We start from the raw sequence: 19,039 nt of genomic DNA, 5'->3' as shown, positions 1-19,039 counted from the left end.
TACCTCAAAAAAAGGCTGTAGTCTTATGCTAGACACCTGCTGTTGAATTGACTTTGATCAAGTGAAACTCTCTTAAGCTCAGTTGCCCCATATATAAAATGCGGCAAATAATTACACTCTCCTCTTGATGAGATAATATATATAAAAGCACTTAGTACAGATGAAGAGCAAATGCTCAATAAACAATACCTACCATGAAAGTAGAGGGCTCCGGTCTGCTGTGTATATTACTTTTGGTAACTCAGCTTCGTTCTGCCTACAGACTTATCTTGCCTGATGCTGTAATAGAGTCTGGCTAAGACGTTTTTCTCACGGGAAAAGAAAATTTGCCACTGGCTGTTCAGGCAAAATAACTGCCTTCCTTTTTCTTCTTCCAGTGTACTAAGCTGTGCGGTGGAGGCTTGCGGACAAGACTGGTGGTCTGTCAGCGGCCCAGCGGGGAACGGTTTCTAGATCTGAGCTGTGAAATTCTTGACAAGCCTCCAGATCGAGAGCAATGTAACACACATGCTTGTCCTCAAGACGCTGCATGGAGTACTGGCCCTTGGAGTTCGGTACGGCCCTAACTATTCATGTTTGTTAAGCAAAATACGTAACTAACATGCCCAATTCCAAGGTGTTCTGGGTCACTCCTTTGAGACAGATAATTATCCTCTTCACAAGGGCATCCCTGAAACTGTGCTATACACAGTCTGCTATTTTCTTCATATTGACATACAACAGAATTAATTTTTTTTATGAGATTGCCAAAGTGACCTTACAGGTGACTTGTACCTCATACAGGCCTTTGCCAACGCCCAGAAGTAGCATCCTTTCCTATAACTAGACTATATATATTTGTGTGTGTGTGTGTGTTTTTTTAAGAAACTAAATAACTCCGTGCCGTTATTAAGCTCCAAAGTGATTTAAGCAGACAACTCAAAAGCAGATATTCTTTCCTTTTCTAAGCTGGTAGTTTTGACTTTGGTGGGAAGATACCTGCTTATTGAGGCCAAAGCAATTTTTGATTCAGAGACTATACCTTGCCTCTCTGTGACTCGGGTACAGCTCTCAACACAGACACCAAAAAGGTTGTGCCCACAAAATCGACTGAAACCATTTGGAAAATTCAAAAGACCAAAAGTGGACTCAGTGACCTGATGCCATTCAAGGCATCTGAAATGTTCTCTCTTCTATCAAGACACAAAGCCTGTTTGAGACCATTTTTTTCTTTGGTCCTAGGCTTCCTTTGCGATCTACTTTTAAATGACATTGTGAGACAGATTCGCCACTGTAAATACTGTGCAAACTTCTGGGGCAGCTCTTGGCAAACAGAAGGATAGGCTATGTCAAAACGATACTGTGGCTAAATTGTGCCATAGGTATGGAGTCATTAGGGCTGTTTCATGTAAATAGAGTAAACATTCCTGTGAATACATTAATTGCACTGAAGCTGAATTAATATTATATAAAGTCATATCCAAAAGACTTTTTTATTCCATAGGGTTCTGAGGAAAAGTCTTAACCATTCCTAAAACCAACTAAAGAGCAGATTAACTGACCTGACATGGCTAATACCTGTTGACACTTCTAAGAGTCAAGGGTTTCAGTGTCAGAGATTGTGTCTGCAGGTAGAACACTAGCTGTATAACTACTGTACTTTGTATTAAGTAGAAATCTAGAAGAATTTAGAGCGTTATCTCAACTGGTACTATTCAGCTGGGCTCTAAGGATTTTATTCAAGGGCATTTCAGATGTATTGTTTACCCAGAGTATTTTGTCTGCAATACTGGCAGTCTCCCAAAATGAACATTTTGAAAAAGATCAGAAATAACCTTAGAATATCAAGAACATCTTCTGACAGTCCAGCTTCCCTAAGTCACCTATTACATATTATTTTTCATGAAATTTTCCCTCTTGAGCCCATTATATTTTCACTCCTTTCACTCAGCCAACACCAATACCACACTGGAGTATATATCAAAAAATCTAGTAGCTCTCTAAAAAGTTGTGTTTCTTTAATATTGACCAAAAAACATCTCCTAACCCTCAGAGGGTATGTGTGTGTGTATATATAATATAATAATAATATAATATTATGCACTGTATATTGTATATAATATATATACAATATATATTATATAGTATATATACATTAGTTTCCACAGCATTCTCTTTCTTGAACACTTTCTAAACACAGCTTAATTCTTTTTTACACCGGATCACCACCCTCTCCCACAGATATTTTAAGAGCTTAAGTGCTTAAATTTTAAAATATGATCTGCTAGTTAACTGAAGACTTTAAGTTTTTCTTATTGTAGTTGTTGTTCTTGGGCCTGCACATAGTTTTCTGAAACACACAGAGAAAAAGAGAGAGATTCTAAATGCTCTGTAATGCACAGGAGCAAATACACAGATTTTGAAAATATTTTTGCTGCCTATGCGATTTTAATGCTTCCTTTGTAAAGTGATCATTATTCAAATATATATTCAAATGCCTCTGCAGCCTGGGAGCAAGGCCACTTCTACAAGGCTTTTTATTGTGATTTTTAAAACAACTAAATCAAAAGCATTTTATTTAAATAGATCCATTTGTAATATATTATTTAAATTATGTGTGTGAGGGCAGCCTTTTAGATTCTTACTGTAGGATTTGGATTTTACTTTTATGTTGACTTTTATTGATGCTTTGGTACAATTTCTTAGTAATTCTAGATTGAAGCATACCTCAGTGAATTGTGTTAACAGCCATAAAGCCACTTCTATGGTGCTTCATCATTGTAACTGAGAGTGACATTAACAACAACAAAAACTGTATTCGAGGTGCTAACATGTTGCTTTCAAGAGAAAGTGAACTAGATTTATTAGAGACCAAGGGTAGCCTTTAGTTCCCCTCCAGCCTTGTTGCTTTCTTTCCCCAAGTACTCCCAAGCTGGAGATAGTGTTGAGAAGCAACTATTGCTGTGTGAGTAGGTCTTTTCCAAGGTCAAAATGAAGATAGCCTAGTTCAACAGTTGTTACTAAGGAGCAGTATTTAGGAGAGAAACTCCAAATGGCTGTTAGCGTGGTGTCCAGACTCTCTAAAATGAAGCTTTTGTGAATGTAGGCTTCAGGTACCCATTTTAAGACCCTTAATTCTGGCTCAAGTCACTAGAGATTTAGAATCGTGATTGTGGAAAACACCCTCCCCAGATTTCGTCTTTTCTGTCCTCTTTTGAACGTGTCCTTGCACTCTGACTTGGTAATGTTTTATTTTTGAAATAAGGTTCTTAACACTGATTTGCCTATTGCATGCACACATCCCGTGACTAGAGGGATAAATTGGAAAGAGAGCTGTCAAACTGTAGTGGGAAGTGGGTTAAAAAATCTGTAGCATTCTAGAGTAAGCTGCTTCAAGATAAAATCAAAAAGGTTGCTAGGTGACGTCACCTATCCAAGATGGTCCTCCAGCCTTCCTTTTTGCATTGCCTCATGTATCTACTTGCCGATTGCCTTGGAGACAGACCATGGTTCTCCTTAGGAGAAATTGCTCGTGTGAGTTTTTCATGCCAAAACCTAAATGTGTTCTCTGAGCCTTGCTTTAGGTGCTTTGGAATAATGCCTGTCGACCCGAATAATGAGAATTTATGAGCTCACGAAGGAACTGTGCTTTTGTTTCTGCCTGGCCAACTTATGAATTTGTGTCTACCTCATTTTCATATTAAAGTTTGCAGCTTCTGTAGGTAGGAAGAGAAAATGTCTGACATCAGTATTTTATCACCTCACCACATCTATCTCTAGCAAAAATAAAGATTGTAAATATCACTACCATACTTTCCGAATACATTTTAAGCAGCCAAGCCTAGTATTATCTGAATATTTTGAGCAGTACAGATTTCTATGTGTTTATATAATAAAGCATATTTATTTTTTCCATGTTATTTAATTTTATATACAATGTTTAAAAATCAGTGTGTATCAGCAGACTGTAAAGGCAGGTAGGCTGTGTGCTTAGAAATGCGTGTGTATGTTTCTTTTGGTTTTAAAAAGACACGTTTTAATTTTGTAAATCCCCTCCAACCTGTACCATCCCTCTCCCAAATCTGAGTTAGCCAAGTGGCAAGCTTTATGTAATTGGATAGTTCAAAATGTGTATTTTAAAGGGATACTTAAAAAAATATTTCTGGATTGGAAATGATGCTTAGTGATATAAACAAAAACAAATACGAGGCCTAATATTTTGTTGGGTTTCTTTTCTTCTCTAATACTGTTGTCCTGATTCATTGAGTCTCACCTATGAAATATGAATGCTCCATTTATTGAATTTGTAGATAATGCTAAGGCATAGCCAGAAGACAAAACCAGTGATGAGGAGAAATGGTTCTGAATATGTCAGAGGAGCCAGGTACAGGAAAAAGCTCACCTAATGTGCATCAGTTTGATCATACCTTATTCTTTGTGTTCAGATAACTGTAAAAGACTTACAACATTTGTCAATTTTGTTATTTGTTCACCTGCAATACATATCAGAAGCATTTCTTATTAAAGAAAAATAAAACATAACAGTAACTTGAAAGTTTTAAGAGAACCTGCACTTTTCAAAAAATGATAAATCATAAAGATGACCTCAGATCTCTGCTGGTTCCACATTCCCCTACTGAGCCTCCATTTTGCACTGTAGTTTGTTATGGTAACTGGGGAGGAAAGGACCAAAATAAGGGAGTCCCTATATGCATTTGAGGGTTTTTTTATGAGGTGCTGAATAAGATAACTTCTCCAAAGCAGGTGATCGTAGCTAACGTTTACTGAGTATTTACTATGTACCAAGCCAAGTTAAGCAAATCTGTGTCACATTTAGCCCCCATGTTACCCTGTCGAGAGAGGCGTTCTTATGAATCGATTTGACTGTGTGATAATCTACTTTAGCGATACAACTTCAATGTCAGTATACCTTTTTTTTTTTTCTCCCCTGGGAGAAGGAAGGATTTATTACTTGTAGCCAGTAAGGAGAACACCAGGGATCTTTTCCAAAGCAGTGTCTCCCAATGTCCTGTTTGTTTTGGTAGAAAGAAACAGCGCGTGTTCAGAATGAATTTTTTAAACTCCTGCTTATATTCAATAAAAGGATACGCCTAAAACTCACATTCCATCTAGACTCAGTGTTATTTAGCTAATACTGACATTGCCCCTTTGACTCCAGCAGTAGAAAATGTAAATTTATAACTTTTACTGGTAAATTCCCATAACCGGCAGCTATGAACACTTCAAACAACTGATTATGTTTAGGGAATGGCAAAACATCTCTCTTTTTTATTTTTATTTATTTTTTTTTTAATTTTTTTTTAATTTTTTTAATGCTATTCTTGTCTGCTTACATTCTTTTTATGTATGTATGTATGTATGTATGTATGTATGGCTGTGTTGGGTCTTCGTTTCTGTGCGAGGGCTTTCTCTAGTTGTGGCAAGCGGGGGCCACTCTTCATCGCGGTGCGCGGGCCTCTCACTATCGCGGCCTCTCGTTGCCGAGCACAGGCTCCAGACGCGCAGGCTCAGTAGTTGTGGCTCACGGGCCTAGTTGCTCCGCGGCATGTGGGATCCTCCCAGACCAGGGCTCGAACCCGCGTCCCCTGCGTTGGCAGGCAGACTCTCAACCACTGCGCCACCAGGGAAGCCCTCTTTTTTATTTTTAAAATATCATAATAGCCAGATTTGGAGGATGATATAAAAATTTGGGCTATAAGGAATATCACATTAAATGTGTATGCATTTTTTTATAAATATAAGATTTTTTTTTCTTTTACTAATGAAGACACATCTTAAATATACTTCTAGTGTCTTTTAAGAAAGAAATAAGAAACACATTATTTGGCTCTATCAATATGGAGTATAAAAAATAAGATAGGTTTTTTTTTTTAATGAAAACATTATGACATATGAAATTACAAAGTTTATTTGAACTCAGGGTAGATTAAGACTCTATAAACCACTCATCTCACATGTGCTCCAAAAAAGCAAAACACTGTCCTGCATCTGTTTCACTGGAGATAAAACTTAGCTGGATTTTTTTTTTCCTCCGTATTTACAGTGATTGTATGCCTATCAGAGATTCTGTTCCTGCTTTCTGACAGCTGATATTTCATGATAGCTTGACATATTTCTGTTTTTACAGTCTTAAAAAAGTCCAAAGGTGGGGATGGGGGCAAGGGTAGGAGAGACATTAGACCCTGAGAAGGAGTGAAGGTCCTCCCTCCTGACTCAGGTCAGCGAGTTGCCCTTCTGGAATGGACAGGAATGGAAACTTTGGAATGTGGAGTGGGAGGTAGAGGCTGAGTCCAAGTCTAATTGGCTGGGAGGGAATCCTGATTATTAAAGGCAGTTGAGGAAGATTTATGAGGAGGGCGTAGAAGACTCTGGGTCGTTCCTTTAAAAAAAAAAGTCACTCATTTTTCAGCTTATATTTTTTATGGGCCTACTGTGGGGCTAGTCTGTTCTGGATGCTAAGGATACAGCAATGAACAGTCAGAGCTATTCATTCTAGTGGGGAAACAGAACATTTGAACACATATAGAACTGACAGTTTTTTCCTGGAAGCCTCACTACAACCATAAAAATACAAATTGCTATTAGGATATATATATATATATCTTCATGTTGCTAATGATCTTTGTTCAACCGATATAAATGATTGATCTTGTCTTTCCTTTTAAATGTGCAGTTGCTCAATAATTTTCAGTGATAAATGCTCTCTCGCTGATGGCATGGAACCTTTCAAACCCTCCTGTCAGGAAATATGCTTCTGTTCACCTTTACATTAGAACCCAAACATGAGTTCAGGGGTCTGAGAGCCCGGACAAGTGGAGGGCCTGGCTTTCTGCCTCTCCCGTGTGGGGTCCTCAGCCTCCTCACCAGCGTGGGAAGTTGTGGCTGAGAGTACATTTCCCGCTTTGTTATTTAATAGGTACCAATAAAAAGATCTGGAATGTGTGGATTGCCACATCACCATCTTTGCTTCTTGCTCTTGTTCATTTTCATGGATTGTTTTAATCACTGCAACATCCCTTTCCAGAAATTTATAAAATAGAAAATTGGCAGCCAAGAAAAGAGTGTACAGGAAGTAGTATGGAAAAGAATCAATATAGGCTGAACCTACAAAGCCACCATTCTTAGCCAGGCCTGCATCCCCTTTCCCTTATTAGAATGAGGTTATGCCTTGGCCAAAGCAGTCCAATAACTTTCCACAATGTTGGAAATGTTCTCTATCTTTGCTTTCCAATATAGAAGCCACTAGTCACATGTGGCTAATATTAAGCACTTATTATGTGGCCAAGTACAATAGGGATACTGCGTTTTAAATTGTATTTAACTTAATTAAATATAAACAGCCACCTGTGCCTGTTGGCTACCGTATTAGACAGGGCAACCTCAGGCAATTAGCAATTAATATTCAATTAGCCAAGGGATCAGTAAACTTATAAAAATAAATTGGGGAGAAAAGCCCTATGTCAGCATGTAATGGGTCCCTGTGTAGGATGCCCTTGCATCTAATAAGTACCATCCTCTTGTCATTCTTCTGTTTTGCACCATTGTTTGGGAACACTTTCGTAGGTGTTCCCTGACAGCTGGGCATTGAAGAAGTAGCACAGGGAGATCAGCTCGGTGCTTTGTGACCACCTAGAGGGGTGGGATAAGGAGGGTGTGAGGGAGCCGCAAGAGGGAGGGGATATGGAGATATATGTAAACGTATAGCTGATTCACTTTGTTACACAGCAGAAACTAACACAACAATGTAAAGCAATTATACTCCAATAAAGATGTTAAAAAAAAAAAATACAATGGTCAAACCTAAAAAAAAAAAAAAAGAAGAGGCTTTTAGAACCAGCTGTCTTTAGAGTAGTAACTCCAGGGCCTCCACATAAAAGCAGCTGTTAAAACAAACTCTCCTCTTTTGCATCTCAGAGTTCACGTTCATCATGGCAGTAAGTTCAGTTAAGGAGAAAGAATGTTTATGTGTTCTATGGGTCGAAAGGGCAAGGTGTAATGATGCTTTTTAGGAGAGGGCAAAAATGGACAACGCCAGATAGCCGCCTTGTAGAAGCTTGAATTCCAAGAGACCATTCCCTCTTTGAAGGAGAAGTTTCAAGAAGGCAACTTTCATATTCCCTGAGCCCTGTAGGTAAAGGTTGAGTAGATTAGGTTTATGGAGCTGTCTCAAAGACACTTAAGAAGAATCAGAGCTGAGGCTGTGTCTCCTCCATCGCTATAATCGCCATCATTTAACTTTGCCTCCCCAGTGTTAAGAAAACCATTATGGTTTGTTTCATGTTCATACCCTGTACTGATGCACCCAGAAATTAAAATGTATGTAACGACATTGGCTGCAAATTGGCTGATGATGTCATCAGTTCTCTTTTCTAGCGACCAGATAGAGTTGTGGGCTTTTTTTTGCCCCTTTAGGGTGACATCTGAATTAAACTATAAACCGTTCAGGTGGTCTGTTTTTAGAAGCCCTTTTTCATTTATTATCCTCACTCTTAGGTTGTCTATGTACTAAAATGGGAAATAAGTCAAATAACTCTCTCTAAGCCACCTTCTTCTGAAGTATCTCAGAAAGTAGATGAATGGATTGCTTCAGTTATCCACAAAAGAGCTGTTTCCCCTCAGTTTTTTACAGTGCATTTCCTCCCATAATTATTGGGACAGCTTTGACTTTTTATTATAACAATCACATTTTGGAGCATTTACTTTCTGCTAGAAATTATGCAAAGCAATTCACTCACATTATCAAATTTAATCTCTTCTACTTGATGAGCTTAGCACCATCAGATAAGTTAGCTAGTTGGTTCTAGGTCAGACTGTGGCTGAACCAGGTTCTGAGCTTGGTAACCAAGATATAATCCCCTCATCTTGCTGTTTAGTTGGTGAAGTGGTGAAAAGCTGTGGAAAGAGGATGTCTACAATTTTAAGATTTTCTGTTTTTCCAGATTGTAACTGCTTGAAACATTCTGGAATTATTGAGCCATTTACAGATTTTGCTCAGAGCTCTAAAGGGATGAATATGAGAAAATTGTTTTTCTTAAAATTAAACGAGGTAAAGAGCAAGATTGGGGCTTTCTAGAAGACTTGGAGGGAAGAAAAGCATCAAGTATTTATTAAGCACACGTTAAGTGATATTTCTGACATTTTAATAAACAAAGAAATAGAATAACTGGAGGTAATAAATCTAAGTGTTTTCTTTGTTCAGTAGATATATAGGTAATCAGGATGAGAAATTAGATTTTGGTCAAGCCAGTTAGGGGATTTGTAGATGTTTGTGGTGATTAGGTTTATTGTAGAATGTGATATGCTGTCGCACTACAAGTGAATTATGAAAAATGATGAAATTAAAATTTATTTAAAAAGTGATCTCACACTAATAACTGTCTGCTTGAAATAAAACACATTAAATGCATTGAGATATCTTCCATACTCTTTCTTGAGCTAAAACTAAGCTACAGGAGTTGAACTCTTCTGGCAGTGCTAAGGCTTATTCCTTGCCATTGGTAGGACAGTCAACCACTCTGAGTTCTGCCCTTGCATTCACCTCGTTCTTTGCCCCTCGTTCGCCCCAATACTGATGTATTCCTCCATCCATGTGGCAAGTGCATGTTAAGATGTGGTTATGGTTTGGGAGGTGTGTAAGATGAAGTGAGGGAAGAGATGACATTAAAAAAAACGTGGTTTTGCTCCCTTTTTCTAACTAGAACAAAGGAAGAAATGTAGACATAGCCACCACATTTCAAGTGAAAATCCTTTTAACCGAATCATTTACTGAATTGCCCCAAACTTTCATTTCCTTTGGGCTGTAGACGCCCACTGTCCAAGCTTGGTGCCTTACACACAGTAGGCATACTATCAACAATATTGAAATGAATGAATGAATGAGTGAATGAATGAACTACTCAGAAGCTGATATCCTTATTGCACTGGCCTAAACTATGGAAATAAAGAGCTAACTTGCAGGAGGGAATTATAAAAAGAACACATAGGTTTGGATGCTGGTGGTGTATTAATAGTGATTTCCTGACTTGGAGAGTTGTATGGTAGTTATGTAGGAAAGTGTCCTTGATTTGGGGAAATTAGAGTTTGAGAGATGATGGAACATTATGTCTGCAAATTTTTCAGGAAAAGACAAAATAATAATGGCACATATATATATTTAGGGAGGACGAAGGAGGGAGCAAATGTGGTGAAATGTTGACAGTTGGGGAATCTGAATAAGGGGGAGAGGGAGTTCTTTGTGATGTTCTTACAATTTTTCTTTGTTTGAAATTTTTCAAAAGTTGTTTTTTTTTAATTCTTAAAGAAACGTAAATATGTTCAGAGTGTGTATTCTGCTTCACAAGGAAGCAGAGAGTAGGTCTGGATTCATTTCAGGGCTTTAAAAATTCTGACACATTTTAGGAAGCTGTTTTTAATCTCAGATTTGCACCGTAACATCATAATAAAAGTGGGTGCTCTAGTCCGAGCTCTGCGTAAACAGCATCTTTCCTAGTTTTTCATTGGCTTTTTTCTCATGAACTTCTTCTTCCTCCTCCCCCGCTACCTCCCTCCACCCCTCCCACCCAGGCAGCTAAAATGAAAGGGCCTCTGGAAATGGTGTGTTTTTTTGCTCCCCTTTTCCCAGGGAAATCCAGACTTTCATTGCCGGTCTTGTTAGTAAATTCCAGTAAATACTTGGCCAAATGCAGACTCCCCTTTTTTAATCCATTGCTCCCCAGTCAAAGCCCAGAATCCTTTGAAAACTAAAGATCTTTTCCACAAATACGTGCTGTCTGTTTTCCTTGTGCTTCATAAAAAGCCCTCGCCCAACCAACTCACCTATTCCTTCATTGCAGTTGGCCCTTTCTTAGTGAAATCATGATTTCCTTCTCCTTGGTTGTCTCTTAATCAGCTGTGAAGTGTCTGGGAACCCCTTAGCAGTGGCAGGTCACAACTGTGATGTCAGGGAGGAAGTGCTGTCCAGAAGAGCCTGTTTGTTTCACTGTAGTTGCGATCTTCATTGCTGTGCCTGGGAATTGATTTTACGTTGTACATGTCACGTTCTCTAAGACCAGGGATCCCCAACCCTTTTAGCCTTGGATCTTGACCTTGTTAAATTGATGTTCAGTGGGCCCTTTACCACCCCCCATCCAAAAAAAAGCTCTGTGTGCCCTGCCCCCCACCAAATGAATTAAAATCAATTCAGTTTTGAGAGCTTGTTGAAGGACTTTCTGAAAACCTTGGGATTATTCAGTGGTTCTCAATCGGGGGTGATTTTTATCCCCCAGTGGACATTGGGTAATGTCTGGAGACATCGTTGGTTGTCATAAATGGGTTTGGGGGAGGCGGGTATTATTGGCATCTAATGAAGAGAAGCCAGGGATGTTGCCAAGCATCGTACAGTGCACAGCATGGTCCCCATAGGAGAGGGAGGACTCATGATCAAAAGTCAAGGCTGAAGTCACAGTTGCAAGCCCTGTGGAGTGACTCTGGTTAGCTATCAGAAAACAATTCTCTCTGGAGAGTCAAATTTTCCGTCAAGTAGTGTGTGGAATCCTAGGAACCCAGCAAGGTCAAAGATTTTCAAGAATGAACTGAAAATAGGAGGTTTCAAAGTTGTCTCACCAGACTATGAATTTGCAAACCAACAAGCAGTGTCATTCAGTCTTTTTTGGAGCCGGGAGGGAAAGTTGTTGATGTGTACAGGTGTGCCCGGTGTGGTCCATAGACATTCCGCATGGTAACTTTGGCAGGGGTCACTAACTTTGGATAGAATGGCATAAATGAGGATGGGAATTTCTCCGAAAACAAGCGTTATTCCAACATGTTCATACTTTTGGATTGCATGAACTGATAGCACTGATAGTATAGAGATGATAGATAGGTAGGTATCGATAGATTCCTTTGCCTTTTATGTTTCAATCAAACAGCACTTCCCTCATTCATGGTAGAATCTGCACATGTGTAATGCTCTAGCTATATCTAGGAATTGGTTTCAGAGTTGAATATTTAGGAGTTTTTTGGGGGGAGTACTTTTATAAAAACATAATTAATCCTAGTGAGCATTTTATCTGGGAAGCAGGAGACCAGTTTCTTACTAGAGACCGAGAGTGTGGTACAGAAAGTGTTCCATGACTTGTGAATAGGTCTGAAACAGGGTTTCCCAGCCTCGGCACTACTGACATTTGGGACCACATACTTCTTTGTTGTAGGGTGTTGTTCTGGGCATCCTAGGGTGTTTGGCAGCATCCTTAGCTTCTACCCGCTAGAATGCCAATAGCATATCCTCTTGGTTGTGATAACCAAAAATGTCTTCCGACATTGGCAAATGTCCTCTGGGGGCAATATCATCTCTCCCTCGTGGTTCAATGAGTGTCTTACAGCAGAACTTTCCTTTCCATATTCTCATAGGCATTAAGTAGATATAGTCTACAGCATTTCCCAAATCTGTTTGATACCAAATTCCTTTTTTTTTTTTTTAAGTCAGAGAAGTCTTAGAGGTTTTAAAATTGTTCTCTTCCTCCTCTCAGGGAAGATAAATCATTATGTTGCAGAGATCACCAGGTTTTCACAGTTATTTTCCCACCAGTTGTTTTTTTTTAATCTATCAGAGGAAGCCCTGATCAGCTTTTTCAGATATGTGGCATTAACCTGGCTTTTCAATACATGAACTTCCCGGGGAAGAAAGTTTCTGAAATTCTACCCCTTCATACCTCTCCTTTTCCACTTTTCAAATCTTTTCTGCTTTAGCAGATGGCAATTGCTATGTATTTGCCAATCTCAGACCCCCATGCCACACAGACACACGTATTTATGATCAGAATGGCAGGTGCAACTCCAAGATCTGTGGCACAGAGAACATTTTAGATGATCTATCTCCTGGCCCTAGAAGGAAAATCAATCTCAATTCTTCTTCAAAAAGGTCACTAATGATGACCATAAACTCTAATAGTGACTCCAAATCTTTGAGACCGGAGAAGACATCTGTTGGTAGACGAAAGGCAAGCAAAATGAGCCCAGACACTGTCATCAACCTCAGAAGTTTTATGGTAGGACCTAAACTCTAATGAAATATTGGATTCTTCCCACAACTTTATTGGATGAAAGACCGGAAATTCTTATAAAAAGAAAGACATACACGTTGGAGCTCAATGTAGAAGAGACCTTGGTTCTCCATAAGACAAATGAGTGCTACCTTCCAGAAGTAATGGGAATCTTAAATTACCAATGGACTAACTATGTCAAAAGCTCTTTCAAATTAGAAATGGGAGTTTTGTCTTTTACCTAATTATAACCTTACCAGTTATTCTGGGCTATGAGACGATACAGCCACTAATGAAATCTTACTTCTCTGAATGAATGGGTTTCTCCACATCCCAGTCACCAACTGATGACCAGTGGTCTTACATGTCTTGATGTGGCACATAATAAAAGTGCCTGTCTGCAGTAGGCCAGATGGTTTGACCAGAAGTGGAGAAGGAATAACAAAAGGCCCACATTTACGGATCATCTTCTGTGAGCCAAGCTTTGGGCCTGGTGCCTTGTAAGCATTATTGCAAATCCTCATATAATCCTTACAAAATGGTCCCTATTGTGTCCATTATGCAGGTAGGAAAACTGAGCTCCACGCAGGCTAAGCAAGTGTCCCAGCATCCTACAATCAGTAATTCTTGGATCCAGACCCGACTGACTCTCAAGCTTCATGCTTTCCCACTCCCTCTCTGGAAGGGCTTTCAAAACTTCTAGAAATACTGATTTTGATTTGTGACACATCCAAAAATAGGCTCTTGCCCTAGTGGAAACCAGTTTAGCTCTCCTCTGCTTTTTAAAAGCCATTGAAACTGAGTCTTTGGGGTCTGAATTTTTGAATAGGCCCTTTTAACACTTCACTTGATTTTGAATGGTTTTCAAAGGAACTCAGAAATTGGGCTTGGTCACCCAGCACTCTCAGACCAGAGCTCTGAAAAGGGTTGGTTTTCCCCTGCACATTTATAGCACGCTAGAACAATGCGAATTAGTACATCTGTAAGGAAAGATCTGCTGAACTAAGAAAACTAGATATTTCTGAATGTGGCCTAATCCTATTATTTGGGTAATAACCACCTCACTTAGTAGGGAGGCTTGTGGTGGCTAGCTTGTAGAGAGTGTACAGGAGATCGAATTCAATCTACAGTTACAAAGTCTCAGGCTTGATGTTGGTTTTGTAATCCTGAATACCCTATACTCTGAGAGCATTTTTCTAAATGAAAGGGAACTTAAAAAAAATCAGGCTCAAACTTAGACACATTATTTTGGAACAGATGGTATAAGTCTTTAGTTTGTTTTGTTTTGCTTTGCTTTGCTTTGCTTTGCTTTTAGATGTTTCCAGCCAGAATGGAGATAGACAATATCTGGCCTAGATAGAACCCATTCTGGTCCATTATATTTCTTTGTAGTCTATTTTCAGTCTGTATATCTACATTTTTTCCATCTGGCAAAAGAATCAATCTAAGGTGACATCTTTGGGAAGGAGAAACAACATTTTGTGACCCTAAGAGTACATGGTGGTCTCAGTGGCTGTTAGCCGAGCTTTCAGTGTTAGGCTTGCCTGTGCAGGACAGTGTGGTCTTCTGAGTTCCCAGCTTCTAACCCTTGCTGTTCGTTATCTTACATCGTATTCTCAGATAACCTTCCTCTTAGATGTCTCCTGTGCAGTGTTCAGTTCTGTAACTATGAATTAAATATTAAACCACAAGAGTGCTTAGCCAGTTTTAGATTGAATAGACACAGGCGATAGGAGAGAGCACGAGTTATTTATTTGGACCCTACCAATGAACTGAGCATTGTGTAGAATGTTTGCTTCATCCTTAAAAATTCTTGTGAGATAAGTGGCTCTAGGCTCTATTAGATACTATTCATTCACGCATGCGTTTGTGTGTTCCCTAAGTATTCAAGTGTTTTCTATAAACTAGGCACTGCTCTGAGCACTGGGGAGATAGCAGTGAACAAAACAGACAAAAATCCTTGAACTCATCAAGCTTACATTCTAGTGGGGAGGGGGAGATAACCTATAAATCACAAATAAAACAAAAGGTTAAATATGTATCGTGAAAGAAAGTGAGTGGTGCCATGGATAAAAATAAAGAAGAGAGAAAATAGCATGGAAGAGAAGGTGGGAACTGTAATTTTAAGGTCAGGCAAGTCTCCGATAAAAGGTGACATTTGAGCAGAGATCCGGGAAAATGCAAAAGTAAGCTATGTGGATACCCAGGAGAAGAGTATTTCAGGTGAACACCTGGAGACGGGAGTATGCCAGGCATATCTTAGCAGTCGCAAGGCCAAGGTGGCTGGAATAGAGGGGGTGTGGATGGTAGGGTATGAAATTAGAGATGAAATTGATGGAAGGGAACATGGAAGTTGATCGTGGGAGAGGGAGAGAAAAGGACCATTGGAGGGATTTTTGCTTACACTTAGTGAGGTAGGAGCCATTGCCGGGGAGGGAGAGTTGAGTAGGAACGTGGATTTGTTTTAAAAGAATGAGTCTGGCTTCTGAATTTAGGGGAAGCTATAGGAGGAACAAAGAAACAGGGAGAATGTTAGAAGCCATTGGAGTAACTCAGACGAGAGTGCTCAGTGGGAGTGGTGAGAAGTGGTAGGATTCTTTTGGTTTTTTAAAATATTTATTTATTTAGACTGTGCCAAGTATTAGTGGTGGATTCGTCGCAGCACGTGGGCTCCTTAGTTGCGGCATGCAAACTCTTAGTTACGGCATGCATGTGAGATCTAGTTCCCTGACCAGGGATCGAACCCAGGCCCCCTGCACTGGAAGTGCGGGTCCAACCACTGGATCACCAGGGAAGTCCCAAGACGTGGTAGGATTCTGACATATTTTTAAGATAATGCCAAAGGATTCGCTCCAAGTTTAGATATGGGATACAAGAGAAAGGAGTTGGAATGACTCCAAATTTTGTGCAGTGGACAAGTGGATGGATAGCTTCCATTGATTGAAATGAACATAATAGGAAGATCATGACGTCCGTTTTAGACATGTTAGGTTTAAGATGCTTACTCACCATCATCTCATACCTGGTTAAGCATCTTGCATAAGATCACAAAGGAATAGATAGCAGTGGTCAAACCAGGTCTGATTGATTTCCAAAACTGAATTCGTAACTACCACGTGCTTCTGCCTCAACCCTTGGATTCTCATTAGAATAAACCTCAGAGTAGTGCAGGAATCATTTAAATTTCACAGAAAACCATCAACCATGATTTTAGCCACTTGTATGCCGTCTTTCATGTTGTGAGCCACTTACATTTTCGTTGGGTTTTATTTCTTCTCATCGCATCCTTTCATAGTGGTACTTTTGAGCCTTTTCTTTAGCAAAAGGTAAGCAGGAGGAGGAGACAAGGAAAGCCACAAAGGACTTGACTAGCACATATTGATAGTAACTTGGTCTTATCTGAAGTACCAGTAGAGCATTGCAAAGTTGGAGGATGAACATCTCATTCAATAATGGTTAAGATGACTTTTTCCCTCTCACTGAGGTATATTTCTCTGATTACAGACTCAGATAGGTATGCATATTTCCATTCTGTGGGGGGGCATTCATATCCACCCAAAAGCACATTCATTGCATGAACGACTTTCCCCCAAAAGTTGTAAATTTTTCAGTGTAAGATATTTGACATACTGGCAGACAAAGATGTTCCTTTCACACGAAACTGATGCAGGAATGGCCAGACAGGCAGAGAAAGCAAGACTGGAAGAGGCAGTTAAATGAACTCTGCCCTAGTGTCTTTTAAATGACTGAAAGCTCTTTGGGAGGAGGAAGCAGCTCAAGGGCTGGACCTTGGTTGGGTGCATGAAAGTCCAAAGACAGCCTGCCTGCATTGCTTTTTTACAGAAGCATTCCCAAAGGTGACTTTAGCTTCCCAGGTCTGTCCCTGGCTAGCTGGGACAGTAGCCCAAATCATGAGTGGGTCTACCCAAGTGCTATCATCTTCTAGCAGAATGACATCTCCAGGTAGCCTGGAATCCTCCAGCCTGGGCCCTTAGTTGCAATCCACCTTCAGAGCGCCAAGAAACGTGGGGTCCCTGTTCCCACCAGCCATAACTTTTCCATCACTCACTCACTCAGACTTTTCTGCACCCACCTTTGAAACAGCTGAGAATAAAGGATGCTGGAATAAAAACCTCACCCATTACCCTTCCCATCTTCCAGTCTGCCTTCATAAATACTTCTGTGGCTAGCACAGAGTGTGGGTCCTGGTACCATCTTCACCTCTTTCCTGAAAAATGCCAATATCGTGATTTTGCTGAAGTTGGGTTACAAAGAATCATCACGTCTAACCTTGAAAGGGAAAAGAAGCCTTAAAAAATAGGCACTGTGCTTGGGAATGGGCAATCGGAGGGCATGTGAGTGGTAACAGAGCCTGATGACATAATATACCTCAAATCCCTGAGGGCACCATTGGATGCGTCCGCTCTAGAAATCACCACGTATGGCTTCTGCGAATTTTCTTGGTTTTTGTTTCTATCTTGATGGGGAGAAAAACTGTAATATTTACACTCCTGCAGAATAAGAAGAACCCCAATTTGGGTTTCGCAAGTTCCATAGCTAATTTCATAGGCTACTGTATTTCATGTTAACATGTATTTCCCACCTCTAATAAGAAGTTGTTATACTATGAGGCCGCAGGCTGTATGGCTGGAGAGCCTGGTACCTCATAATTCTTGGGGGGTGATGGGAGGTGGCGGTCATGAGCATCTCTCACTGCCTCCCCTTCTGTTCCTGGCCCTGCCATCTCCCTTGCGAGGCGTATGCAAGGCCGCCTACTTGGATATAGTATTGACAGGAGCCTTCAAGTGTGCTCCAAGAGTTGACGTGTGAATCTTAGTTCCCTTTCTCCCACAGTCTTAGACCTTTGTAGGACTGCAAAGGCTGGGGGTACTGGGGGGCAATGGGGCTGGAAGGATGGCCGATGCCCCATCCAGCTGCGACGACTGTGATTCCTACATCCGCTGTCTTCCTTGGTGTTCCCTGCCAATCTCATGCTTTCTCAGCTCCTTTTCATGGTAATAAGTGCCATGGTGGTCCTGGACATGAACGGCCATCAGGCAGGCCTGTCAACACTGGCTTAACGCCCTGAAGTCACAGCCCTTGTTTCCCGGCCAAGCTTTCTCTCCTTCCTCCTCGGTCATTTTGGATCCCTGATGCCCCTGTTCAGAGCCATTCTTGTATTGTGAGAAGCCCTATAAAAATTTCCCTAAACATGTTCACATCTCCAATGAGCAGATATGCTTTCTGACAAAGGACTCTTAGCACTCCCACAGCTGAGCTGAACCGAGCAGGGAAGTGAGTGAATATGTGTTTGGTAATGGTTATCACTGATGTGGATTCTGTGCTTCAGGACATTGAAAGAAATAACATAACAAAAAAACAAACGAGAAACACAAGGAGTGTTTGAGATAATAATCGTGAGCAGGAAATGACGGAGTAAAAAAGAGATGTGGCTTTCAGATATGGTGCCTTTCTTTTTCTTGTCTTTCTGTCTTCTGTGGTTAGAAGAGACCATATTAATAAGTAATAGTCTGTGACAGTGAAAAGGGCACTGCAGAAGAAAAGGAATCATCAACATTTATGTCTGCTCTGGGGATTTCTCTGTGACCTTTAGAAAGAAAAGCTCTTCACCCATTCACAAGAGGGAGATTTTGCCAGACTAAGTTCCTCATTCACCCAGCGGTGCCTGTATTAGAATGTTAATTTTAGACTCCATGAGTGAACATATATTTTTAAAAATACTCACCTTTTAAACTGCATGTTAGGAGAGATTTTTAAAGAGTCCACTGAATAGAAGTAGTAGTAGCAGGAACAGTGAACGTGTATTAATCTTTACACTGTCGGGCCAAAACACCAAGAGCTTTGTATGCATTGTCTCATCTAATTGTAAGGCAGCCCTGTTGCGTATACATAGTGCTGTTATCCCCATTTTACAGAGAACACATCTGAGCTGAGAGTAACTTGCTCCAAATGGCACTGTGGTAAAATGGCAGATAGCACTCCAACGTAGGTCTGTCTGA

At 40.2% G+C, this 19,039-nt stretch overlaps 1 protein-coding gene and 1 long non-coding RNA gene across 10 annotated transcripts in view; one reads left to right on the top strand and one right to left on the bottom strand.

Annotated features, from left to right (window-relative positions):
* The window catches only part of ADAMTS9 (ADAM metallopeptidase with thrombospondin type 1 motif 9), a 223,530-nt gene that overhangs the window by 91,348 nt on the left and 113,143 nt on the right, over window positions 1–19,039 (top strand). For all 6 annotated transcript variants that reach the window (XR_014250528.1, XR_014250529.1, XM_082412046.1 and 3 more), the window contains one exon: window positions 378–554. Coding sequence is in view for 4 of the 6 variants with exons in the window: in XM_082412046.1 (XP_082268172.1) it covers window positions 378–554 (177 nt within the window). In the remaining 2 variants the exon portion in view is untranslated. The remainder of the gene's footprint in view (window positions 1–377; window positions 555–19,039) is intronic.
* Window positions 1–19,039, bottom strand: part of LOC309637546 — a 34,658-nt gene that overhangs the window by 1,812 nt on the left and 13,807 nt on the right. For all 4 annotated transcript variants that reach the window (XR_014250621.1, XR_014250622.1, XR_014250623.1 and 1 more), the window contains 2 exons: window positions 12,690–12,861; window positions 10,816–11,005 (listed from right to left, as the gene is read on the bottom strand). This is a non-coding gene — a long non-coding RNA (uncharacterized lncRNA). The remainder of the gene's footprint in view (window positions 1–10,815; window positions 11,006–12,689; window positions 12,862–19,039) is intronic.

The sequence above is a fragment of the Balaenoptera physalus genome (genome assembly GCF_965194825.1).
Source record: "Balaenoptera physalus genome assembly, chromosome: 11".
NCBI lineage: Eukaryota > Metazoa > Chordata > Mammalia > Artiodactyla > Balaenopteridae > Balaenoptera > Balaenoptera physalus.
This window is presented reverse-complemented; position numbering and strand designations above follow the sequence as displayed.